Source organism: Rhinoraja longicauda, chromosome 7 (genome assembly GCF_053455715.1).
Source record: "Rhinoraja longicauda isolate Sanriku21f chromosome 7, sRhiLon1.1, whole genome shotgun sequence".
Classification (NCBI taxonomy): domain Eukaryota; kingdom Metazoa; phylum Chordata; class Chondrichthyes; order Rajiformes; family Arhynchobatidae; genus Rhinoraja; species Rhinoraja longicauda.
In genome coordinates, this window is record NC_135959.1 from 8,105,502 (window position 1) to 8,132,596 (window position 27,095).

At 46.5% G+C, this 27,095-nt stretch overlaps 1 protein-coding gene across 2 annotated transcripts; it reads right to left on the reverse strand.

The window, feature by feature from the left end:
* Positions 1-489: 489 nt before the first annotated feature.
* On the reverse strand, positions 490-20,547 carry LOC144595060 (uncharacterized). Of its 2 annotated transcripts, none has more exons than XM_078402055.1 (5): positions 20,527-20,547; positions 12,664-13,446; positions 10,313-10,461; positions 8,016-8,247; positions 490-6,468 (listed from the first exon to the last, which is right to left on the reverse strand). In XM_078402055.1, the coding sequence occupies exons 2-5, from the start codon at positions 13,423-13,425 to the stop codon at positions 5,380-5,382; spliced, it is 2,232 nt and encodes a 743-aa protein (XP_078258181.1). In that variant the 5' UTR covers positions 13,426-13,446; positions 20,527-20,547; the 3' UTR covers positions 490-5,379. The 2 variants fall into 2 exon arrangements, with proteins under 2 accessions (XP_078258181.1, XP_078258179.1); XM_078402053.1 differs by lacking the exon at positions 20,527-20,547 and adding an exon at positions 20,482-20,521.
* Between the last annotated feature and the right edge of the window lie 6,548 nt (positions 20,548-27,095).

Sequence of the window (27,095 nt, forward strand, 5' to 3'; positions counted from 1 at the left end):
AATCAAAATAGGACGTACAGGGTAAATGGTAGGGAATTGAGGAATGCAGTGGAACAGAGGGATCTGGGAATAACTGTGCATTGTTCCCTGAAGGTGGAATCTCATGTGGATAGGGTGGTGAAGAAGGCGTTTGGTATGCTTGCCTTTATAAATCAGAGCATCGAGTATAGAAGTTGGGATGTAATGTTGAAATTGTACAGGGCATTGGTGAGGCCGAATCTGGAGTATGGTGTGCAGTTCTGGTCGCCAAATTATAGGAAGGATGTCGACAAAATGGAGAGGGTACAGAGATTTACTAGAATGTTGCCTGGGTTTCAGCACTTAGGCTACAGAGAGAGGTTGAACAGGTTGGGTCTTTATTCTTTGGAGCGTAGAAGGTTGAGGGGGGACTTGATAGAGGTTTTTAAAATGTTGAGAGGGACGGACAGAGTTGACGTGGGTAGGCTTTTCCCTTTGAGAGTGGGGAAGATTCCAACAAGGGGACATAGCTTCAGAATTGAGGGACAAAGGTTTAGGGGTAACATGAGGGGGAACTTCTTTACTCAGAGGGTTGTGGCTGTATGGAATGGGCTTCCGGTGGAAGTGGTGGAGGCTGGCTCGATTTTATTATTTAAGAGTAAATTGGATAGGTATATGGATAGGAGGGGATTGGAGGGTTATGGTCTGAGTGCAGGTAGATGAGAATAGGTCAGGGAGAATGGTCGGCGTGGACTGGTAGGGCCGGACAGGCCTGTTTCCATGCTGTAGTTGTTATATGTTATATGTTATATCTGAGGATGTGCTGGCTCTGGAGAAGGCCCCAGGAATGAGTAGGTTAACATGTTATGAGTGTTTGATGGCAGTGGGCCTATATTCGCTGGAGTTTAGAAGAATGAGGGGGAACCTTATTGAAATGTACAGAATAGTGAAAGGCTTGTGGAGAGGATGTTTCCACTAGTGGGAGAGTCTAGGACTAGAGGTCACAGCCACAGAATTAAAGGATGTTCTTTTAGGAAGGAGATGAGGAGGAATTTCTTTAGCCAGAGGGTGGTGAATCTGTGGAATTCTTTGCCACTGAAGACCGTGGAGGCAAAGTCAGTGGATATATTTAAGGCAATAGATTCTTGATTAGTACAGGTGTCAGGTTATGGGTAGAAGGCAGGAGAATGGGGTTAGGAGGGAGCGATAGATTAGCCATGATTAAATGGCAGAGTCGACTTGATGGATCAAATGGAAGAGAATTCCACTCCTACCACTTATGATCTTATGAACCACTCTCTGTAATCTCCTTCATTCCTGAACGTTTGAGTTTCTGAACCAGGCCGTGATGCGGCCAGTCAACATGCTCTCCACCCCACACCTGATGGAATTCAATTAAGTTCAAGAGGTACAGATCCAGAAGATGAAGACATAGCCAGCAATGGGTAAAATATTTCAAGGCTCAAAGTGCTCAAAATGCTGAGATATGGCTAGATTTCCATCTTGATTTTAGTCTTTTAAAATCAGCTTATCCCTTGACATCCAATGTTATATTTAAAATAGTCAGACAATATAACTTCAGATTTGACATTTTTGATACTTTAAACTAATTTGGCAGATGATAAATTTGTTAGAGAAAAATTAAAAGATGGAAACATTATTAAAATTTGTCAATGTTACAAATGGTTCAACTACTTCCTCCTATGACAACATAGTTCATAGTAAGCCCGTATTTCTGTAAGCCTCTATCTTGCTTCTATTTATCAATTTTTTATCCTCTTCTTTGCCCAGAGATTCAAATCTGTTTTCACTCGATCAACTCGGAAGTGAAAATTGGACAGGAAATGAGTGCCATACACAAAACATTTGATAAGATTATTGACAGAAAATATAGTTTATATTTCAGCGATAGATCAATTTTAATCGATTCGTGCTTTGAACATTTAAGATTGAGAGTCATGCCGATTGATGACTTTTCATTACTTTCCTTACATTTTATTTTTCAAAAAGACAAATGAGAAAGGCATTTCAAAATAAACTTTTTTTACTGAAGGATGCAAACCATTGACAGTTGTGAGGAAAAAAAACAAAATAAATACAGGACAATTCTAATAAATTTGGTGAAGACTAAAGCAAACATTCAAGATTCAGCAAATGATAGGTAAGAGACAAATGGAAACAAAATGGCATTTATTATGCAATTTTGAACGAAGAGTTTTGTACAGAACAGAAAATACACAACAATGAAAACAAGGCGACATATCAAGGTCACCATTGAAGTTAAAAACAAGGACCGGGGCTTTTGTTTGTAAAATTAAATTCTCAGTGCTTTTTCTGCTCTACCACTCGGCTATCAAATTACTGAGAAAGCTTTCAGTTTTAAAGTGAAATCTTAGATACAATCACGGAGATCAAAGGTTTCATTGTGATGTTGTTGTCGACTAACTGGACAAAACCTCTTTGGGCCATCCAAATGCCTTCAGTATTCTACAGAGTGAGCTATTTGTAGATTATTTAAGCGTTCTGAAAAATTTAATATTAATCTTTCTGGATCTAATGTCATTTGATAATTGGATAAAATTGGGGTTTTCAGTTTTTTTTTTAGTTGTTTGAGGACACATCAATGGCAAGAGTGATCCAGAACTGATTTTGACCTAAGCGCACTGCAGTTCCCAACCTTTGATTGAGGTTGCCTTTCAAATACCACATCAGAACAAAAGACAAAACAAAACAGTAATCAAAGTGATCACATATGTATCATTATAGAAATGTTCCAATTGAGGTGATGTTTTTGGAGTTGGGGGTTGGGGTAAAGAGGTGCACTGTTCCTTCCCTCCTACCCACCCCACTGGGATCTCGGTTGTCGAGGCAGTGGGGACAGAGGAGAGGGTGCTGCAGAAAGTCACCCCAGGGGCTGGTCCTTGCTATCGTGGACGGACCTCGGGAGGACCTCGTGGTGTTAGATCGGAGTCCCTGGAGGAAGGGGCGTGATTGGAGCCTCGAGCAGAACCTCGGGCTCGAGGAAGAGGTCGGAGTCTCGAGGTCGGGCGCGGTGGACTGGCCGTGTACCCGAGGAACTGGCGTGAGGAGTGTGGAGGGGGCTGCCGAACTAAGGGGGACCTTGCGTGGGCAGGCCACCGAGAACTAAGGGGGACCTGGAGGGATGGGGGAGATGGAGGACAGAGGAGTATTTTTCGTGCCTTTGTGGCGACTCTTTTGTGCACTTTATATACACAAAGAATTTCACTGTACCTAGCTCCGTACAAGTGACAATAAAGTATCATCATCATCATCAATGGGAGGACAAAAGGGAGAAAACAGATGAGAATTCAGTTCCCGTTCAGTAACTATTCTACCTGCAAGTCAGATTGTTCACTGGCACCATGAGCTGTAGTGTGTAGGAAGGATCTGCAGATGCTGGTTTATACTGAAGACAGACACAAGGTGCTGGAGTAACTCAGCGGGCCAGGCAGCATATCAGCTTCCGACTCGAAACGTCACCTATTCCTATTCTCCAGAGATGCGGCCTGACCCGCTGAGTTACTCCAGCATCTCGTGTCTATCAGCATTAGCTTCTGACTAGAAGATGCCAATACGTTAACAACACTGGAGGTCAATTTTCTTGCACTAATTACTCAGCAATTACTCAGTAGTTTTCATGTTGATCGTCTACCCAATTCAAAATATTATGGAGCAGGATGCTCCACTTTCTCAGTTGAGGTATACAGAATAGTTCGCGCTATGATCAAACGAACCGTGACCAGAGCTATACTGTGGGATTACACAGCATGTGAAATAGCTACACAAAGCTAAATCATCAATCAAAAAGTGGCACAGAAAGTTTGTTTTAAAAAGGATTGTTTGATGGTTTGGTCCCATTATAACTGGAAAGCTTCAGTGAAATTACAATCTCTCTCAGAAGGACATCGAAAGGATTTTAAAAAACCCAACGGGAGGCACATTTGGAAATCAGAAATACTTCCCACTCAACTTCAAATGGCGGAACACAAACACAACAAACCTGGCTCTGTGGTGGGTCTTGCAGGAACAATCCACTTAACCCTGGAAATACCTTTGCTCTGAACAAGGTAAAGACAGTCCAATCTTCTGATGGATGGGAGGCTGAACTGGATATCGCATGCAAGGTGAACTTAAGACAGCAGCCAGGCAATAGCCGAGCTAGAGGCTTCTGCATTAGTGCTTGGTTGGTAGAACGGAAAAGGTTCCAATACATTTGGGAGCTTCAAGCTTTTCTGTGTTGAACAGATAGGATGCAAATTACTTGATGGTTTTCAGTCTCCACACCACTCAATTACAGGACTGAGGATTTCTCAAAGGTAACCTTTGTTCTTCATAATGTCCGCTTTGAAGTTTTGTTCTTCATAATGTCCGCTTTCTCTTCCCAACAACCACGGAACCGCAAGTCAGATCTCGCGTCAGAGACCTGATGGTACTTACCCATCCCCCCCGACTTTGTGATGGGCCATTAAAATATACTTTGCTCCCAAAAAGGGATCTTGAGCAGTTGATGCCTATAACTTAATCTAGCAGCTTCTTCTAATTCCACCTTCAGGTGGCTACCTTCTACACCAACAGTCAGGGTTACAGCTGTACTGTCCGGATTGTGACCACACCGCCAAGCTGACCACGAGCAGTTAATGTCTGCTGAAGGAAGTCAGGAAATGGCTTTGTCAAGTGGTGAAACTCCTAACACTTACAATACCCATGAAAGGCACTGCCAAGAACTTCATGGAAATATCGGCTGCATAAACCAAGTTTGCCACTCATCTTTCGAGTGGATTATTTAGAATCTCAAGGGCATAGGGTATATAATAAATAAGCGTTTTGAAGTGTTAATTGAATCGAACGTGACATGAGCAACAGTTTACCGGAGATAATAAAACATTCTTATGTACAGCATTGACTAAAATTCGTCATGGGATAAATGCCATAAGCAACTGTTTGCCACAACACATTCACTGTGCACACTTTCTAAATACTGCCTTGCAATAATAATTTGCAACCAAAACACAAGTAGTTACCGAATTTACATCAAAACGTTGGAACTTTATCAGGGAAATTTGTAAGGACCAAACAATTGCAATGTTGAACGATCGTGTAACTGTGGCCAGGTCGTGTGAAGCACAGTGCTCTCCCGTGTTGTCAGAATCTGTGATTGTATGCTTTCCTGTTTCTGCCCCTTCCACCGGAACAAGGGAGACTTCTTCAATGCAAACTTACTAATTCAAATGACATTTGCCTTTATGGTTTTAATTGGAATTGCCACACCGGGCGATTATTCCGAGCTGTATCTGTTAACCGAACCGCCCCAGGTTCAGGTGAACCTCCGACTTGCTGCTGTTGAGTCAGTTCCTCTCCGGTTTTGACCCTGGCGACAGCCAACCCTGCGGCCGGTTTTGACTACCTCCGATTGCGGCTGCGTCCTTTGCTGGAGTCCCTGTGGTGGCCGCGCTCCTCGCCAGAGTCCCCGCGGCGCCGGACGCGGTCCCTGCTGGCGCTCCTCGGCCGACGGGGCCGCTCCCCGCTCAGGCCGGGCCGCCGCCGCTCGGCGCTCTGGTTCCGCTCGCGGCTGGATCCCCACCGGCCGCGGGGGCGCTCCCTGCTCTTGCAACGCCTCCGCTCGCGGCTGGCCTCCCGCCGGCCCCGGCCCTGCTCGCTGCCGGGGTCTCGCCAGGAGCGGCCCCGCTCCCTGCTGGGGTCCCGGGCGTACCGGCCGCTCTCCTTCCTGCTACGGGTCTGGTGCCGGCTCCATTCCCTCTGGTGGCAGCTGCTGTCGCTGCTGGAGTCCCTCCAGTTCCTGCTCCGCTCGCTGCTGCCGCTGCTCTTGCGCGAGTCCCGTCCCTTGTTCAAGTCCTTTTGCAACTGGTGGCCTTCAACGTTGGCGGGGTTGGTCTGCGGCTCCTTCTCTTTGTGGCTGGGCCCGTTCTGGCATCTACTCTTTTTACCGTAGCGTTCCTGTGAAGAGCGCCCTTGGCTATTAGCCGCTCCCGCCACGCACTGCTCGTTCTGAGCAGGCTTGGCACCGCTCGGACGATCGGCCGGGCTTGTATTTATTTGCGCCGGGACTTGGTCCGAATTATTGACATGCCTTCCAGCCATGTCTGGGTGCCCATTGAGGTCCTTGTCGAGCGCCGCATTCTTGTGGATGACGGCGTCCTGACTTGCAGCTCGACCACCAGTACCCTGGGCGGTCGTGGCAGGGGCCATTCCCAGCGCTGGGGACGCACGCGCAAGGGGCTTCCCCGCCACTTGGTCCGTGTGGCAGGGCTTCGATTCTTCCCGGCTCTGCTTGCTCTCACTTTCCTTCCGCTTGAGGTTCTCCAGCAGTTTCTCCCTCAGCTCCTTCTCCTTCAGCTGGAGCTCCACGACTCGCTCTTTCTCCTCTTCGACTTTCCGGAGCTCGGCCTCTTGCTGCCGCCTCTTTTCCTCCATTTTGTGTAGCCGGGATGCTTCCGCTTCACGTGCCTCCAGCTCCTGCTGTTTACCAACCTGCAGGGAGAGGTCGAGATCACGAGAGTTAAACCGTCATTTAAAAATGAGAAAGAAAAGGACACGAGCTATTAACAAAGACGCAAAGTGTTGGAGTTACTCCGCAAGACATCGCCTACCCATGGCTGTTTTGGGTTGGGACCTTTCTTCAAACTGAATGTGGATGGGAACGGGGGGGGGGGGGCATATGATTGAAAAGCTGGAGAGCAGCAGGATTCTTGGAAGGGGGGCAGTAAGACAGAGTCTCACATCTCCTTGGATGCCCGGACTGTCATACGAGGAAAGATTGAAAAGACTAGGCTTGTATTCACTGGAGTTTAGAAGGATTAGAGGGAATCTTATAGAGACATATAACATTATAAAATGACTGGACAAGCTAGATGCAGGAAAAATGTTCCCAATGTTGGGCGAGTCCAGAACCAGGGGCCACAGTCTTAGAATAAAGGGGAGGCCATTTAAAACTGAGGTGAGAAGGAACCTTTTCACTCAGAGAGTTGTGAATTTGTGGAATTCTCTGCCACAGAGGGCAGTGGAGGCCAAATTGGATGAATTTAAGAGAGAGTTAGATAGAGCTCTGGGGGCTAGTGGAATCAAGGGATATGGGGAGAAGTTGGGCACAAGTTACTGATTGTGGATGATCAGCCATGATCATGGTGAATGGCGGTGCTGGCTCGAAGGGCCGAATGGCCTCCTCCTGCACCGATTTTTTATGTTTCTATGTTTTCTATATAAAAGTCCCATCGGAGAAAGGTGGAGAGCTTCTGCAAAGTTTGAGGAGATTTTGAAATGAAGCAGTAAAATGGAGACACAACAAAAAAACTGCAGATGTTGGAACCTTCAACAAAACACTAAGTGCTGGAGTATTCCCAGTGGAGGGAATGGATAAGCAACTCTTCGGGTTATGACCCTTTTTCAGACTGATCGCTGGCCAATGCCAACTCGGTGGGCCAGTTTTCACGCTGTTTCTCTAAACTAAACTAAACTAATAAGGTTCCAAAATCGATACTTTACAAATGCTTTTGAAAAATCATACAATATGGCTCCCATTCCAATAAAAAAATCCACTTCCTGCTTGTGTGGGAAGTTTACTGCCTTGACAACACAACTTTAAACATATCACCTTCGCAGATCACCTGCTCTGCTGGCAGTAATGGACACTCCTATTTATAAAGCTTTCTTTAGTAAATCCAATCCTATTTTTGTCAGACAAGGGTATTAAGGGATACATAATCAAGATGGAATTTAGATACAGATCAGACATGCTCTTTTAAGAAAAAAAAAACTTGCACACATATTGGAACGGTCCATGTCTTTCCAGCCAAATCCGTTTGAATTGTAGTCAGTGTTGAGTACAAGGGGATGGCTATATCAATTTGAGGTTTTGTATTCCAAACAGTAGATGGAAGAGTTTTCAGGTTTGGCGGGACAATTTTGAGGCCCTTATCTTTTACCAAAGATTACTAGGACTTAGCAGTAGCAGCTTAAGACAATAAATGTAAACCAGTCATCCATGCACACCATCTGCTGACCAATTCTCCTGCACTCACCTTGGCTCTGCTGAGCAGCTCTGCGATCAGTCGGATGGACTGCAGGTTCCTCTGTGCCAACAGCAGCCTTCTTTCCTCCAGAGCTATTTTCTCCTGCAGCCTTTTCTGCTCCTCGCGCTGTAGCTTGCGCACATTCCGCCGATCCTCCCGCTCCTTCTGCTTCTGTTCCCGCTTCCTGACCTTCTCTTCTCTTTTCCTCTCCCTCTCCTGCTCTTCAAACTCGCGCTGCCTCCTGGAGCAAAGAGAAAGAACGAGAAATAAAGGCCGTTGGCAACCGCGTTGGCGGATGTGTAATTAAAGGCGCGACAGTACGCCGGCTGGAGGGGCCAGACATAAAGTGAGGGGTGAGAGGAACAAATTCCTAAACGTTGCCTATCCATGTTCTCCAGAAATGCCACTTGTCTCGCAGAGTTACTCCACCACTGTATCTTTTTTTTTGCAAACCAGCATTCGCTGTTCCTTGTGTCTACTTACTAAAAATCTCTTGATCAATTACAAATTCAAATTATTTACTTTTATAACTCCAGACACCCGTACTAATCATTTGAGGCATCTTGAGGATGTGAACGGTGCTCTATCAATTGAAGTTTACCTTTCAATGATATTGCTTCCCTTCTTCTCTGTAGTGGGCATCGTAGGGCTGAAAGAAGCAGATAGCTTCTTTCAAGCTTTTCAATTGCTTGAAAAGCAAGCAATTTCACATGACAAAGATGTCGTGCTTCAGAGTCACTTTAAAATCTGTTTCTACACAAGAGCCTGAAAACTTTGCTTCCTCACTTTGCAAGTTTAATGTGCCTCAAGCCCCATAATAAAATGAGTTTGTGCTTTTGAGATCAATTTCAAAGGAACAAAAACAAAATGATTCCCTTATCTAACTAATCCAAGCCGATTCCACTACGTTCACTGTCTTCCTGCTCAGTTTCACTGTTTGTATCCACTCGTTATCACCTTTTCCACAGCCTACAATGGACCATTGTGGGCTCCACCTTTTTTCGATCATCGTTGCTGGCTTTGATTTGTTCTTTTCATACCTTTCATTCATTTGTTCTTCATACCTTTTCATACCTCTAATTTCCCTCTCCCCTGACTCTCGGTCTGAAGAAGGGTCTCAACCTAAAACGTCACCTGTTCCTTTTTGGCACAGAGATACTGCCTGACTCACTGCGTTACTCCAGCGTTTTGCGTCTATCCACCTGATGCCAAGTCAGATCAAGTGACAGATGTGATGGTGAACTCAGGGTATCAATTACCTGCGGCCCGTGTTACAACGGACAGATGGTTGAACAAAGGATAGTTCGGCGTCTGACAGCTTAGATCAGTCACTTGTCAAAAGCAATCTCAGCAGGTGTGTTCCCCTGTGACAAATTCATTGTTTTTTTCCCCTGACTATTAGAGATGTAGCAGCTAAAGCAAATTAAATAATGCATCACCTATACTGCAGGCATCCCTGTTAAATAAAAACCTCTCTCCTACTATCAGGCATGTGAGTGAGGTATAAAAAAAAGAGGAAAATGTACACAAAATTACCCGTTTCAAGCCTCTTTTAGTGCATTTCAAAGTAAAAACGGACATTACAAGATAATGCGAATATGTCACTGTATACGAATAACGCACATTAATTGAAAATCAGCCCAAAAAGGTGGTAATTGGCTTTTCTGCTGTGTTTTATATTTTAACCCCGTCTTAATAAATTTAGTTATATAATCTTGCACTTAAATTTAATATTTACTCATTACAGTTCCACCACTGATTTTCTGGCACTCTTGGTTCCAGAGCCTTGCTGGTTTATCCAGCCGGCCAAGGAAGTCGGCTACGGGGATAGATGTGCTGGCTCCAGTTAGGCTGGAGTTCCAGACCCCCGGACGCAGGTTGCAAATTCAACCCACCGATCAGCCGTGGAAGCTCCGATGAGGTCGAGATTGGCTGCCTTGCCCAGTCTAGGTGCCACATTTCCGGGGAGACTTCCAGGGTCCGGGGGATTTCTCGCGGACCACCTAGTGATCTCTAGTGGAGCCCTAGTGTTCATTACAAGTCTATACATCGGGTTTTTAAAAAAATCCAATTTCTCCGTTGGTAAACGTGATTTTGGCAATGTGAAAAACGCGAAAATCATGCAAATAGCGCGGAAAATGGATTTTAAAAACGTGGAAATGTGCGGAAATGTGAAAAATTCACATGCCTGTACTATTGGGAGAGTAGCATAATTTTCCCTCCATTGTTGATTCAGCAACAATGTTTGTATGTCTGCTGTAAAATACTGTGCAAAAGTCGATGCCATCTCAGTCAAACCAGTGTACCTTTCCTCATCCTTTTTCCGCTTTTCTTCCTCTTTCTCGCGACGTTTCTGCTCTTCCCGCTGCAGTTCCAGCTCCTGCAGCTTCTGCCTCTCCAGCTGCCTCCTCCTGATCGACGAGTCGCTCAGGTGCTTTGTTGTGTCAAATGTCACCTGGGAGACGAGAATACTTCTTTTTAAAAAAAAATTCAGCCCTCACTTTCTTCTGAAAACGCCGAGATAAAGGATCGGATAGGTTTAGAGGAATATGGGTCAAGTGCGGGCGGGTGGGGCTAGGGTAAATGGGACATATTGGTCCGCGTGGGCAAGTTTGGTCGCAGGGCCTGCCTCCACGCTGTATATGGCTCTATATTGACCCCTGAAGGGAAATTGCCACTCTCTGCAACTGCCCACCATTGCTTTGTATACACTGGAATTTAGAAGGATGAGAGGAGATCTTATCGAAATGTATAAGATTATTAAGGGGTTGGACACATTAGAGGCAGGAAACATGTTCCCAATGTTGGGGGAGTCCAGAACAAGGGGCCACAGTTTAAGAATAAGGGGTAGGCCATTTAGAACTGAGATGAGGAAAAACTTTTTCAGTCAGAGAGTTGTGAATCTGTGGAATTCTCTGCCTCAGAAGGCAGTGGAGGCATTCAAGAGAGAGCTGGATAGAGCTCTTAAGGATAGTGGAGTCAGGGGGTATGGGGAGAAGGCAGCAACGAGGTACTGATTGAGAATGATCAGCCATGATCACATTGAATGGCGGTGCTGGCTCGAAGGGCCGAATGGCCTCCTCCTGCACCTATTGTCTATTTACTCAAGCATATTGATTCACTCAACACCGGGCAAAAGACTGTGTGCGCTCAACCTGCCCATGCCCCAAAACTGGGAGGTGGGGGGGGGTTAGAGAATTAAAATATCACACAAGTGGAATTTCAAAGGCGGCACAGAAGTAAAGTTGCAGCCTTACAGCGCCAGAGACCTGGGTTCTGGGTGAGACGACCAGTGCTGTCTGTGCGGAGTTTGTACGTTCTCCTGCGTGGGTTTTCTCCAGGTGCTTCACTTTCCTCCCACATTCCAGAGAGGTGCAGGGTTGTGGGTCAATTGGCTTCTGTAAATTGTCCCTAGTGCGCAGGACAGAACTAGTGTACGGGTGACTGCAGGCCGATCGGTGCAGTTTCCTATTTCCACGCCTTGTCTCTAAAACTAAAAACCAAGTCTTCCCCGTGGGCTGAATGCAGGTTCTCTGCAAAATGGCCAACTAATCCGTAGTTTCTACAATGGGTTTTCTACTTGTCTCTTTAGCCATGCGGCAAATGTACCCTCATTGTACATACTTCAGCAGACCCCTGGGCTGAGGCCATCCCATTTAGTTGGGTTAGCAATGGAGAATTAGTATTCCCAAGAGCTCAAAGTGGGAACATTTTATAAATGTGAATAAGCAGGCTTAACAATAGACAATAGGTGCAGGAGGAGGCCATTCAGCCCTTCGAACCAGCACCGCCATTGAATGTGATCATGGCTGATCATTCTCAATCAGTACCCCGTTCCTGCCTTCTCCCCATACCCCCTGACTCCGCTATCCTTAAGAGCTCTACCAAGCTCTCTCTTGAATGCATTCAGAGAATTGGACTCCCCCAACATTGGGAACATTTTATTTATTTTAAATAAAAATCCCATCACTAATTAAATTCCGGGTGTCATACAGGTCCACCACCAATCTTCCGCCCGCAGCCGGCGTCCGTGGCCGATTGGCGGGTTGAATTTGCCACATGACTCGGGCTCTGGAACTCTAGCCCGGCCGGCAGATAAGTTCCCATTGGCTATTTCCGAGGCCGACTTTTCAGGCTGGTGTTCCGCACCCCCTTCCCCCCTCCCCATCCCATCCGAGTCCATGACCCCTGCCCAAAATGAATAATATGGCATGGTTCTGGAACCAAGGGTGCCGTCAAATGGACGGCGGATCTGTATGACATGGCCTCACACCTCTAACATTACACTGCCTGTCTAAGATGCGATGCCCAAAACTGCACAGAGTACATGAAGCAAATTACAGGGCGGCAGAGTGACGCATTTGACAGAGCGCCGCCTCACAGCACCAGAGACCCAAGTTTGATCCTGACCTCGGGTGCTGTTTGTCTGGAGTTTGCACGTTCTACCTGCGGTGGTGTGAGTTTCTTCCGGGCGCTCTGGTTCCTTCCAACATCTCAAAGACGTGCAAGTTTGTAGGTGAACTGACCTCTGTAAATTGCCCCTGGTGTGCAGGGAGTGGATGGGAAAATGGGATAACACGGGACAGGTCGGCATGGTCTCGGTGGGCCAAAGGGCCCGTTTCCATGCTGTATCACGAAAACTAAAATAAGCACTCACCTTTATGCTGCAGGCCACTGCTTTTGCATCATCACCTTTGTACAGTAGTTTCATTCCTCTCAAGGCATCCATTGCCTTTACAAACCCTATATATTCCTGGTACTGGATATAGGCTTCAAAGTTCAAATGACCGCCAAAGCTGAAGGTGTGAAAGTTCTTCCCAGTCATCTCCTCTCTGTAAGGGTCCAACATCGGGATGTCCACGTTCCGAATATTGCCAAAGGATTCAAACACCTTGCGAAGGATAAAATCACTGGGCTTTTCCGAGCTGGAGTTCTTCAGTGCAAACCACTTGCATGGCAGTCCTTCCAAATGGATAGTGTCCGGCCTCTCTCCCGGTAAAGTCTCGTTTACGTCTTTGGCATCCCGGAAGAAAGAGTCCCAGTCATGACGAGTCGGAAAGTCTATTTTCACCTCCGCAGCTCGTACTTTTAAGGTGTCCGTGAAGCCACTGAGTTTAATAGTCTTGGCATCCAGCTTGGACAGGAAGGTTTTCACCATGTTCTTGTTCTCAACCTCCCCTTCGAAGCGAACAAAGTCCATTGTGCTCTTGGACACGCGAAGTGTGGCAAACTGCTCGGGGTGAACCATGCATTTGAGTCGCTCCATCACCTCCCAGTTCGATATGGATTTCCCGGGCTGCTTCAGCTGAGGGAGAGACACGCTGATGGTCAGCTTGGCGATCGGCTTCAAGAACAATCCCTGAGGGCCAAACAGCTCGACGGCCTCCGTAGTATCATGTACGATTGTAGCAGCCATCATTGACGCTGGTCAGGAACCTAACTGGAAAATAAAATAACGCAAGTTAAATGGAGCTCAACCACATTTGTGCCGTAGTCAGACAGCGTGGAAACAGGCAGAATCTCTTTTTGTAAACCAGAAGCATTTGCATTTCCTGGCTTATCAAGTTGATACTTGCTGATTGCTTTAATAAAGCAATTACTTTCTGATTTCCTTTCCATGATCACTCTTGTTTTTTTAAAACCAGACCCAACAGATTATATGGCCACAGATATACAGTGTGTCCACTCATAAGGCTTCTGAAGAAGGGTCTTGACCCGAAACGTCACCCATTCCTTCTCTCCTGAGATGCTGCCTGACCTGCTGAGTTACTCCAGCATTTTGTGAATAAATACCTTCGATTTGTACCAGCATCTGCAGTTACTTTCTTGCACTCATAAGGCTTCAAGCTTCCCAGCTGTTAGCAAAGCAAGGCCTTCTTTGGCTGTCATTTCCTTATGTTACCAAATAATTGGTAATTATTTTTCCATGAGCAACCCTCCTATCAGAGAATCAGAGAGATACACCACGGCGAACATCATTGGGTTCACGACTCAAATGCCTCGTCTGATCAATTCAATCCGAACTTTTCTCCTTCTGCAGAGCTTTGTAGTTTCTTTCCTCCTCGGGCGGCACAGTGACGCAGCGGTAGATTTGCTGAGGTGCAGCACCAGAGATCTGGGTTCGATCCTGACCATGGGTGCTGACTGTACGGAGTTTGTACATTCTCCCTGTGGGTTTTCTCCGGGTGCTCCGGTTTTCTCCAACATTCCAAAATGTTCTCTGTAAGTTGTCCCCAGTGTCTAGGATAGAACTAGTGTACGGGTGATTGTGGTCAGCCTGGACTCGGTGGGCTGAGGTTTTCTGTTTCCATTGTTGTATCTCTCAAAAACTCCATGAATTTTCCTGCCGTTTCTGGTCTCCCCAGTTTTTCAGGTCTTCCGTGCAGATCGCAACAACTCACTGTTTAAAGAAAACCTGCTTTATGTCTCAGGCAGCAACTCAAGAGTCGATACTACACTACACAAAAACAGGAACCTTGCAAAAGCAGGGTGCAGGAACAAACTGTATTAACACGATGTTCATTTATTTGCACAATGTTATGGAATATCTATAAAAGTTTGTTACATCAGATCTGAACCCCGACCATAGTCTCTCCATTATATGCGTATACAATTCTCACAATCTGACACTCTCGGACTTTGGTGGATACGACCAAGTAGATTTTCCCGACTACTGAATGTTAGCCTTCAAATATGCAAATAAACATTTATTATGTAGAAGCATAAGGTTTCGAGGGATATGGGCCAAATGCAGGCCAGTGGGATGAATGTAGATGGGGCATATTGGTTGGAGTGGGTAAGTTTGGTTCGTAGGGTCTGTTTCCACGCTGTATTGACGATGAGAAACGAGGAACTGTAGATGCTGGTTTACTCAAAAGGACACAAATTTCTGGAGTAACTCAGCGGGTCAGGAAGTTATCGCAGCGTCTCCAACTTCCCCATCTGCTCTCTCCAAACTAAACATCTTCTGTTAACTAGTTGTCACACAGAGCTGGAGTAAATGGGTTCATCTCAGGCTGGTGTGATGCAACTAGTAGTTTCCACTAGTGGGAGAGTCCAGGACCAGAGGTCATAGCCTCAGAGGTCATAGCCTCAGAGTTAAAGGACGTTCCTTGAGGAAGGAGATGAGGAAGGAGATTCCTTTAGTCAGAGGGTGGTAAATCTGTGGAATTCATCGCCACAGAAGGCTGTGGAGGCCAAGTCAATGGATATTTTATACGGTAGAGATAGATAGATTATTGATTAGACAATAGGTGCAGGAGTAGGCCATTCGGCCCTTCGAGCCAGCACCGCCATTCAATGTGATCATGGCTGATCATTCTCAATCAGTACCCCGTTCCTGCCTTCTCCCCATACCCCCTGACTCCGCTATCCTTAAGAGCTCTAAATAGACAATAGGTGCAGGAGTAGGGGCGTCCATTAGTACGGGCATCAGAGGTTATGGGGAGAAGGCAGGAGAATGGGGTTAGGTGGAAAAGATAGATCAGCCGTGAATGAATGGAGTAGACTTGATGGGGCAAATGGCCTCATTCTGCTACTATCACTTATGAAAGTACCATGTAAGCATCACAGCTCACGTTTCCTGTTGGGATCCTTCTTCACACCCTGCAAACTTTATGCAGCCTGGCCCATATGCGAGTCAAGATTTTTATCATTGTCATATGTACAGAAATGGAACAATGAAATTCTTACGTGCAGCAGGTTTGTAAACCTACCATACTGAATAGATATAATACACAGATTTTAAAAGAGTTCAATAAATTTAGAAAACCCAGCACAGTGCAAAAAACAAACAAAGCCCAAAATCTCTAGTGCAACCAAGGCAGTTCGTAGTTTAGTCGGAGTTCATTGTGTTCAGTCGCCTGATGGTCATTGAGAAGAAGCTGTTCCTCAACCTGGACATCACAGTTTTGGACTGTGGCTGATTCTTAACTGTGCGTTTCTCAACTCAAGGGAATTAGGAATTCCAGTCAATACCAATATCCTGTGAATGAATTGCAAAAAACTCTCACCGTCTAACACTTCCCATGAAATGCAACAACAACTCGGACAGCTGATCGTCCAAACTTTCACTGAAATAAACAAAAGAGCTAATCTGCAACCAGCTACACATATTTTGTTCACCAACTTTATCTACAATTTCAAACAATCAAGGAATGAACTGACCTCAGCAGCAGGGATAAGAATCTATAGTCAGACATTTGCTTCTGTGGAACCAGGTAGAGTTGATTTAGTTTAGTTTAGTTTAGAGATACAGCACGGAAACAGGCCCTTTCGGCCCACCGGGTCCGCGCCGACCAGTGATTCCCGCACATTAACACTATCCTATACCCACTAGGGACATTTTTTTACATTTACCAAGCCAATTAACCGACAAACCTGTACGTCTTTGGAGTGTGGGAGAAAACCCACGCAGGTCACGGGGAGAAGTACAAACCCCGTAAAGATGGTAACCGTTGCTGTAAGGCAGCAACTCTACCGCTGCGCCACTGTGCCGCCCAAATTGATGAATTGGCAGTGCAGGCTGCTAACTCTAAACGTTTGCAAGTGAACAACATTGCAATAGATGTTCTGGAACCTTAGAAAATAGAACTATTAATGCCTTTTGCTTTAATAAGAATTCTTGGGCGGTAGACAAAAATAAACTAATCATTGAATACAAATTAAGCAGTTTGAATTCTGATCTTCACTGCCAATTTAAAAATTGTTGTAATTTTTATCAAAAGAAAAAGTGAGCCCAAACAAACATGATAGATCAAGCTAATAAAAAATATTTTCTAGAGGCCAATTAACCTACAAACTCATGTGTAGGAAAGAACTGCAGATGCTGGTTTTAATCAAAGGTAGACACAAATGTTGGAGTAATTCAGCGGGACAGGCAGCATCTCTGGAGAGAAGGATTGGGGTGACGTTTCGAGTCGAGTCTCGAGAAGGGTCTCGACCCGAAATGTCACCCATTCCTTCTCTCTAAAGATGCTGCCTGTCCCGCTGAGTTACTCCAACATTTTGTGTCAACCTACAAACTCATATGTCTTTGGGATGTGGGAGGAAACCAGAGTACCCGGAGGTAACCCACGCGATCACAGGACAATGCGCAAACACCACAGACAGCACCCGAGGTCAGGATTGAACCCGGGTCTCTGGCACTGTCAGGCAACAACTCTACTGCTGCGCCACTGTGCTGTCCAACACATACACGGCCAGTAAATCCCAACACACACCAACTGTTGAACTTGAGTCCACAAAGCAGGGCTTCAAGTCAAAAATCAAAATTTTATTTTGTCTTGGAAACACAAGAAACTACAGATGCTGGAATTTTCGGCAAAAACAAATTGCTGGAGGAGCTCAGGCAGCATTTGTGGAGGGAATAGACAGTCGATATTTTGGGTCGGGACCCTTCTACCGAGGAGAGTTCCTTTCCTCACAGATCTGAAGGGTCCTGACCTGAAATGTTATAAGGTCATAAGTGATAGGAGCAAAATTTGGTCACTCGGCCCATCGTCTACTCCGCCATTCAATCACGGCTGATCTATCTCTCCCTCCTAACCCCATTCTCCTGCCTTCCCATAACCCCTGACACCCGTACTAATCAAGAATCTATCTATCTGTCTTAAAAATATCCAATGACATGGCCTCCACATCCTCCTGTGGCAAAGATTTCCACAGATTCACCACCCTCTGACTAAAGAAATTCCTCCTCATCTCCTTCCTAAAGGAATGTCCTTTAATTCTGAGGTGATGACCTCTAGTCCTAGACTCTCCCACTAATGGAAATATCATCTCCACATCTTCTCTATCCAAGCCTTTCACTATTTCGTACTTTTCAATGAGGACCCCCCTCAGTGAGTACAGGCCCAGTGCCATCAAACGCCCATCATATGTTAACCGACTCATTCCTGGAATCATTCTTGTAAATCTCCTCTGGACCCTCTCCACAGCCAGCACATCCTTCCTCAGATACGGTGCACAAAATTGCTCATACTCCAAATGCTGCCTGACCAGCGCCTTATAGAGCCTCAGTATTACATCTCTGTTTTTGTTTCGAGCCCTCTTGAAATAAATGCTAGCATTACATTAGCTTTAGACAATAGACAATAGGTGCAGGAGTAGGCCATTCGGCCCTTCGAGCCAGCACCGCCATTCAATGTGATCATGGCTGATCATTCTCAATCAGTACCCCGTTCCTGCCTTCTCCCCGTACCTCCTGACTCCGCTATCCTTAAGAGCTCTATCTAGCTCTCTCTTGAATGCATTCAGAGAATTGGCCTCCACTGCCTTCTGAGGCAGAGAATTCCACAGATTCACAACTCTCTGACTGAAAAAGTTTTTCCTCATCTCCAATCTAAATGGCCTACCCCTTATTCTTAAACTGTGGCCCCTGGTTCTGGACTTCCCCGACATTGGGAACATGTTTCTTGCCTCTAACGTGTCCAACCCCTTAATAATCTTATACGTTTCGATAAGATCCCCTCTCATCCTTCTAAATTCCAGTGTATACAAGCCTAGTCGCTCCAGTCTTTCAACATATGACAGTCCCGCCATTCCGGGAATTAACCTAGTAAACCTACGCTGCACGCCCTCAATAGCATGAATATCCTTCCTCAAATTTGGAGACCAAAACTGCACACAGTACTCCAGGTGCGGTCTCACTAGGGTCCTGTACAACTGCAGAAGGACCTCTTTGCTCCTATACTCAACTCCTCTTGTTATGAAGGCCAACATTCCATTGGCTTTCTTCACTGCCTGCTGTACCTGCATGCTTACTTTCAGTGACTGATGCATGAGGACACCCAGATCTCGTTGTACGTCCCCTTTTCCTAACTTGACACCATTCAGATAATAATCTGCCTTCCTATTCTTACCACCAAAGTGGATAACCTCACACTTATCCACATTAAACTGCATCTGCTATGCATCCGCCCACTCAGCTTTCTTTACTACCGATTCGACTTGCTGATTGACTTTTTGGGAATCCTGCACCAGCACTCCCAAGTCCCTTTGAACCTCTGATTTCTGCATTTGCTCCCCATTTAGAAAATAGTCTACGCCTTTATTCCTACCAAAATGCATGACTCCTAGACTTTCCCTTCACAGATGTCGCCTGACCCACCGAGTTCCTCCAGCACGTTGTGCTCAACACATTAATGAATCTGCAGTTCCTTGTGTATTCTTTTAGCTGCTGCTCGACCCACTGAGTTCCTCAATTACATTGTACTTTGTTTTACTCCAAATTCCAGCATCGGTAGTCTCTTGTACCAAAAATATACTTCTTTCTCATGCTCTCTCATGCACATGGATTACAGGCTGCTAACTCTAAACGCTTGCAAGAGAACATCGGGATAGATTTTCCGAAACCGTAAGAAATAGAATTATTATTAATGCGGCTCGCTTTGAAGTGTCCCAACCTAAAACATTGTCAACCATTTCTTCCACAATTGCTGCCCGAGTTCCTCCAGCAGTTTGATTTTTTTTGCTCAAGGTTCCAGCAGCTGCAGTCTCTTGTGTTGGGGGGGGGGGGGGGGGCGTAAAAGAAGGGTGCAGGGGCATGGCGTGGAGGGGGATGAGGAGTGTGAAATGAAAGCGGGAAGTGAAATGAGGGGACAGGAGTGAGGAGAATGGAATGGAGAAGAGTGTAATATAGTGCAAGTGAGGGAAATGGTATGGAGGAGGAGTGGAGGGGGGGAGGAGTGGAGGGGGATGTGTCAATGGAGAAGAGTGTCAATGGAGAGTGAGGAGAGTGTCAATGGAGAAGAGTGTAATGTAGTACAAGTGATTGAAATGGTACTATGGAGGAGGAGTGGAGGGGAAGGAGGAGTGGGGGGGAGGATGAGTGGAGGGGGAGGAGGAGTGTGGAATGTGGAATGAGAGAGGGAAGTGGAATGAGGGGAGGGGACAGGAGTGAGGAGAGTTGAATGGAGAAGAGTGTCGTGTAGTGCAGGTGAGGGAAATGGTGGTACAATGGAGGAGGGGTGGAGGGTGGGGAGAAGTGGAGGGGGGGAGGAGTGGAGGGGGGAGGAGTGGAGGGGGGAGGGGAGGAGGAGGAGTGGAGGGGAGGGAGGAGGAGAGGAGTGGAGGGGGGAGGGGAGGAGTGGACAGGAGTGAGGAGAGTTGAATGGAGAAGAGTGTAGTGTAGTGCAAGTGAGGGAAATGGTGGTACTATGGAGGAGGAGTGGAGGGGGAATGAGGAGACTGGCGAGAGAAGCGGAGGCCAAAAGAAGGCGACCTTACTTTCTCTCTCTCCCCGGTCTCCAGCATCAGAAGCTCGAGTGACCGGTGACCAGACGGATCCAGGCCTGGCTTCGGCGCCTGCATTCTCCCCCCGGCCTCCTGTCCGGTCCGGCCCGGCCCGGCCCGGGAAGCGGCGCCGATGGCGGCTCGCAGCCTCCCTCCCTCCCTTACCTCATCCCTCCCTTACCTCATCCCTCCATCCCTCACCGCCTCCTCCTCCTCCTCCTCATACAGACGGACACCTCACCCTCGTCGCCGGCGCCTCGTCCCGCCAGCGCGACCGACCACTCACCCAGGACCACGCCAGCGCGACCACCCCATCCACTCAGGACCCCATCACTCCGGCCACCTGACGCCGCCCTCTCGCAGAAACCTCAATGCTCTACACTCTGCTGATGAAGGGGAAGAAAAAAATCACACGCGTCGTCGTGAATATTTAAAAAAAAATGTTTTACCTTCGCACTTAGCCGGACCAGAGAGATTATCACTAAATGTCAGGGAATGTGGCAGGGCGACTAAGGATGGCCGGCGCGCATGCCCAGTCGGCCCGCGAAGGCGTGTGGCGGCCATCTTTGTGAGGGTGAAGGGGGAGCCGAGTGGAGGCGGAAACAGCCGAAGATGCCGATGGTGGCTGAGTTGGTGTCTGGTCTCAGACTTGCCTCCAAGTCAAGTCAAGTTTATTTGTCACATGCACATACACGATGTGCAGTGAAATGAAAGTGGCAATGCCTGTGGATTGTGCAAAAAAAATTACAATTACAGCATATTCATTAAAATTAATACAGAAAATAAAATTTAGTCCATACAATCACGGCTGCTCCCTCATAACCCCATTATAGACAATAGACAATAGGTGCAGGAGTAGGCCATTCGGCCCTTCGAGCCAGCACCGCCATTCAATGTGATCATGGCTGATCATTCTTAATCAGTACCCCGTTCCTGCCTTCTCCCCATACCCCCTGACTCCGCTATCCTTAAGAGCTCTATCTAGCTCTCTCTTGAATGCATTCAGAGAATTGGCCTCCACTGCCTTCTGAGGCAGAGAATTCCACAGATTCACAACTCTGACTGAAAACGTTTTTCCTCATCTCCGTTCTAAATAGCCTACCCCGTACTCTTAAACTGTGGCCCCTTGTTCTGGACTCCCCCAACATTGGGAACATGTTTCCTGCCTCTAAAGTGTCCAACCCCTTAATAATCTTATACGTTTCGATAAGATCCCCTCTCTACTTCTAAATTCCAGTGTATACAAGCCTAGCCACTCCAGTCTTTCAACATATGACAGTCCCGCCATTCCGGGAATTAACCTAGCTGCACGCCCTCAATAGCAAGAATATCCTTCCTCAAATTTGGAGACCAAAACTGTACACAGTACTCCAGGTGCGGTCTCACTAGAGCCCTGTACAACTGCAGAAGGACCTCTTTGCTCCTATACTCAACTCCTCTTGTTATGAAGGCCAACATTCCATTGGCTTTCTTCACTGCCTGCTGTACCTGCATGCTTCCTTTCAGTGACTGATGCACTAGGACACCCAGATCTCGTTGTACGTCCCCTTTTCGGAACTTGACACCATTCAGATAATACTCTGCCTTCCTATTCTTACTACCAAAGTGGATAACCTCACACTTATCCACATTAAACTGCATCTGCCATGCATCTGCCCACTCACACAACCTGTCCAATTCACTCTGCAACCTCATAGCATCTTCCTCACAGTTCACACTGCCACCCAGCTTTGTATCATCTGCAAATTTGCTAATGTTACTTTTAATCCCTTCATCCAAGTCATTAATTATATTCTCCTGACTTCTCCCCATAACCCCAGACACCTGTATAAATCACAAATCTACCTATCTCTGCCTTAAATATATCCACTGACTTGGCCTTCACAGCCTTCTGTGGCAAAGAATTCTACAGGTTCACCACCCTCTGACTAAAGAAATTCCTCCTCGTCTCCTTCCTAAAAGAACGTCCTTTAATTTTGAAACGATGACCTCTAGTCCTGGACTCTCCCACTAGTTGCTGTCTTTGTTTCGTTACTATCCCAACGTTTAAGAAGCAGTTAGACAGGTGCATGGACAGGATGGGTTTGGAGGGATATGGACCAAATGCTGGCAGGTGGGACTAGTGTGGTTGGGACATGTTGGCCGATGTGGGCAAGTTAAGTCGAAGGGTCGAAGCATGAGTTCCACAGATTAACTACCCACTGACTAAAGAGGTTCCTCCTCATCTCCTAATAGAACATCCTTTAATTCTGAGGCTATGACCTCCAGTCCTAGACTCTCCCACTAGTGGAATTATCCTCTCCACATCCACTCTATCCAAGCCTTTCACTATTCTGCATGTTTCAATGAGGTCCCCCCTCATTCCAATTCTGTAGGTTACTCGGGTGCTTGATGAGGTTAATGTCGAACCAATGTTTTTTTCTTGCATTTTTTTTGCACCGAGGGATAACTTACAGTATGTGTCGGACATAGTGAACTACAGATGCTGATTTAAACCGAAGTTAGACACAAAATGCTGAAGTAACTCAGCGGGACAGGCAGCATCGCTGGAAAGAAGGAATGGGTGATGTTTCAGGTCAAGACCTTTCTTCAGACTAGTTCAGGGAGAGGGAAACAAGAGTTATCTTGTTATAAGTTATCTTATTATCAGTTATCTCTCGTTTCCCTTTCCCCAGACTAGTCTGAAGAAGTGTGTAAGAAAGAACTGCAGATGCTGGTTTAAATCGAAGGTAGACACAAAGTGCTGGATTAACTCAGCAGACAGGCAGCATCTCTGGAGAGAAGGAATGGGTGACATTTCGGGTCGAGACCCTTCTTCAGACTAATGTCAGGGGAGTTGGCGTTACAGAGATAAAATATAGTCGGAGACAGTAAGACTGGTGGGAGAACTGGGATGGGGGGGGGGTGGGGGGGATGGAGAGAGAGGAAAAGCAAGGGTTACTTGAAGTTAGAGAGGTCAATGTTGATACTGCTGGTGTGTAAGCTACCCAAGCGAAATATGAGGTGCTGTTCCTCCAATTTGTGCTGGGCCTCACTCTGACAATGGAGGAGGCCCAGGACAGAAAGGTCAGTGCGGGAATGGGACGGGGAGTTGAAGTGCTGAGCAACTGGGAGATCAGGTAGGTTTACAATACAATACAATACAAACTTTATTGTCATTGTGCAGTGTACAAGGACATAGACAACGAAATGCAGTTAGCATCTTAACCAGAGTGCATGCGATGGAATAGTAAAACATATAATATATACATATATGCACAGTAGCGGTAGTGGAAATTCCGGTGAGAGAGATCAGTCACTGATGGGAGGAGTGCCCGAGGGGGGGGGGGGGGGGGGGGGGTGGCAGCAATCACCGAAGCGCAGGAAAGAAGCTGTTCCTGAACCTGCAGGTCCGGGAACGGAGAGACCTGTAGTGCCTCCCAGATGGGAGGAGGGTAAACAATCTGTGGTTGGGGTGAGAGCTGTCCTTGACGATGCAGCGCGCCCTTCGCAGACATCGCCTACTCTGGATAGACTCAATGGAGGGGAGTGAGGAACCGGTGATGCGTTGGGCAGTTTTCACCACCCTCTGCAGTGCTTTCCGGTCGGAGACAGAGCAGTTGCCATACCATACTGTGATACAGTTAGTAAGGATGCTCTCGATAGTGCAGCGGTAGAAGTTCACCAGAATCTGAGGTGGACTGAGCGGAAGTGTTCAGCTAAATGATCGCCGAGCCGGCGCTTGGTCTCGCCCTTACACAGGACAACACAGAACATAGAACAGTACAGCACAGGAACAGGCCATTTGGCCCACAATGACAGTGCCGAACATGATACCAAATTAAAATAATCCCTTCTGCCTGCACATGATACATATCCTTCATTTTTATGCGTAACTAAAAGCCTTTTTTAAATACTACAATTACATCTTTAACTTCAAGTAGCCCTTGCAACCTCTCTCTCCCCATCTCTCCCCCACCCAACCTGCCCAAGTGAAATATGAGGTGTTGTTTCTCCAATTTGCATTGGGCTTCACTCTGACAGTGGAGGAGACCTTTTGACAGAAAGGTCAGTGCGGGAATGAGAGAGGGAGTTAAACTGCTTGGCAACCTGGAGATTGCGTAGGCCTAGGCAGACTGAGCAGAGATATTCAGCGAAACGATCGCCGAGCCTGGTCTCGCCGATATGTAGGAGTCCACACCTGGAATAGCGGATATAGTAGATGAGGTTGGAGGAGGTGCAAGTGAACCTCTGCCTCACCTGAAAGGACTGTCGGGGTCCTTGGACATAGTCGAGGGAGGAGACGTAGGGACAGGTGTTGCATCTTTTGCGGTTGCTGGGGAAGGTACCTGTGGAGGGGGTGGTTTGGGTGGGACGGGATGAGTTAACCAGGGAGTTGCGATGGAACGGTCTCTGCGGAAGGTGGAAAGGGTGGAGATGGCTAGTTGTGAGATCCGTTGGAGATGGCAAAAATGTTGGAGGATCATGTGTTGTAGGCAATGGCTGATGGGGTGAAAGGTGAGGACTAGGGAGACTCAGTCCCTGTCTTTTAAAGGCAGAGATCAACAGATTCTTGATTGTTACAGGTGACAGGGGTGATGTGGAGAAGGCAGGAGAATGGGGTTAGGAGGGAGAGATAGATCAGCCATGATTGAATAGCGGAATAGACTTGATGGGCCGAATGGCCTAATTCTGCACCTATCACTTATGAACATGAATTGACTCCTGTAATGAATAAACTAATGTTGATTAGTTCCACATATCAGAGATATGGCATTGAAAGGAAAAACAGTTAGTAATACCACTAAATATGTTTCAAGAAATTGAAATATAGATTCCTGAAACATGATCATATTGAATGGTGGTGCTAGCTCGAAGGGCCGAGTGGCCTACTCCTGCACCTATTCATTTTTTTCTATGAAACATCACCTATCCATGTTCTCCAAAGATGCTGCCTGACCTGAAACATCATCTATCCTTTATCTCCAGAGATGCTGCCTGACTCACTGAGTTACATCGGCCTCTGGGTCCTGATACTACACCAGAATTCAATCTAAGGAATTAACTTAGCACCAACTTTAATTAAACTCTAACATGCATGCGGAGTTTTGAGAGGCGCATTATTTTCAGCAGATAGCATAAGCAAAGTTGCTTCCTCAAAGGTCCAGTAGGTAGGTGTCGGTATTGGCTCAGTTGGGAGAAACACTTTCCTCTGTAAGGAGTCAGCATTTCTGCAGAACGTATATAGCTGATGATTCAGGTCAGGCAGCATCTCAGGAGAACATGGATAGGTAATGTTTCATAGAAAGAAAATTGGTGCATGAGTAGGCCATTCGGCCCTTCAAGTTAGCACTGCCCCTATTCAATATGATCATGGCTGATCATCCAGAATCAGTACCCTGTTCCTGCTTTCCCCCATATCCCTTAATTCTGTTAGCCCTAATAGCTCTATCTAACTCTCTCTTGAAAACATTCAGTGAATTGGCCTCCACTGCCTTCTGTTGCAGAGAATTCCACAGATTCACAACTCTCTGGCTGAAAAAGATTTTCCTCATCTCAGTCCTAAATGGCCTACCCCTAATTAAACTGTGACCAGAGTATAAATAACAAACTTCTGAAGGAAACTCAACCCACTGAGTTTCTCATGTTTCTCCGTATTAGAAGTGTATGTGCATTGTCTTCAGACAGCTCAGATGAGAAGTTTACTCCTCTAGGCATAAGAGGTCACTGTCACAGTTCCCCAACACCCAATTATAATTATTAATAATTACGAATAATTTCATAATTTGTATTAAATCATGAGAGGAATAAATCGGCCAGATGCACGGAATCTCTTGCCCAGAGTAGGGGAATCGAGGGCCAGAGGACATAGGTTCAAGGTGAGGGGGAAATTATTTAATAGGAATCCGAGGGGTAACCTTTTCACACAAAGGGTGGTAGGTGAGTGGAACAAGCTGCCAGAGGAGGTAGTTGAGGCTGGGACTATCCCAACGTTTAAGAAACAGTTAGGCAGGTACATGGATAGGACAGGTTTGGAGCGATATGGACCAAGCGCGGGCAGGTGGGACTAGTGTATCTAGGAAATGTTGACCAGTGTGGGCAAGTTGGGCAGAAGGGCCTGTTTTCACGTTGTATCACTCTATGACTATAATATTATAAATAATTAAAAACAAATTATTAATTATTAAGTACATACAATTTTAGTCGATTAAGGCATTTGAATGCTAATTTGCAAAATTACAAAGCAATGTCTAGTACAGTTTAGTTTGGAGAATCAGCATGGAAACAGGCAATAGACAATAGGCAATAGACAATAGACAATAGGTGCAGGAGGAGGCCATTTAGCGAACCCAATTGACCGACAAACCGAGATGAGAAGAATGCCTTCAAGTCTGCCAATGCTTGAAGTCGATTTGAATAAATGAATGAATAGACAATAGACAATAGGTGCAGAGTAGGCCATTCGGCCCTTCGAGCCAGCACCGCCATTCAATGTGATCATGGCTGATCATTCTCAATCAGTACCCCGTTCCTGCCTTCTCCCCATACCCCCTGACTCCGCTATCCTTAAGAGCTCTATCTAGCTCTCTCTTGAATGCCCTCCTAGTCCACGCCGATCAGTGATCACCCATACATCAGTTCTATCCTACGCACAAGGAACAATTTATAGAGACCAATTAACCGACAAACCTGAGTGTCTTTGGAGTGTGGGAGGAAACCAAAGCTCCCGGAGAAAACCCACGCGGTCACAGGGAGACCGTACAAACTCCGTACTGACTGCACCCGTAGTCAGGATCGAACGCGGGTCTCTGGCGCTGTAAGGCAGCAGCTCTACCGCTGCGCCACCCTGCCACCCGGCATAAGGGTCATAAGAGC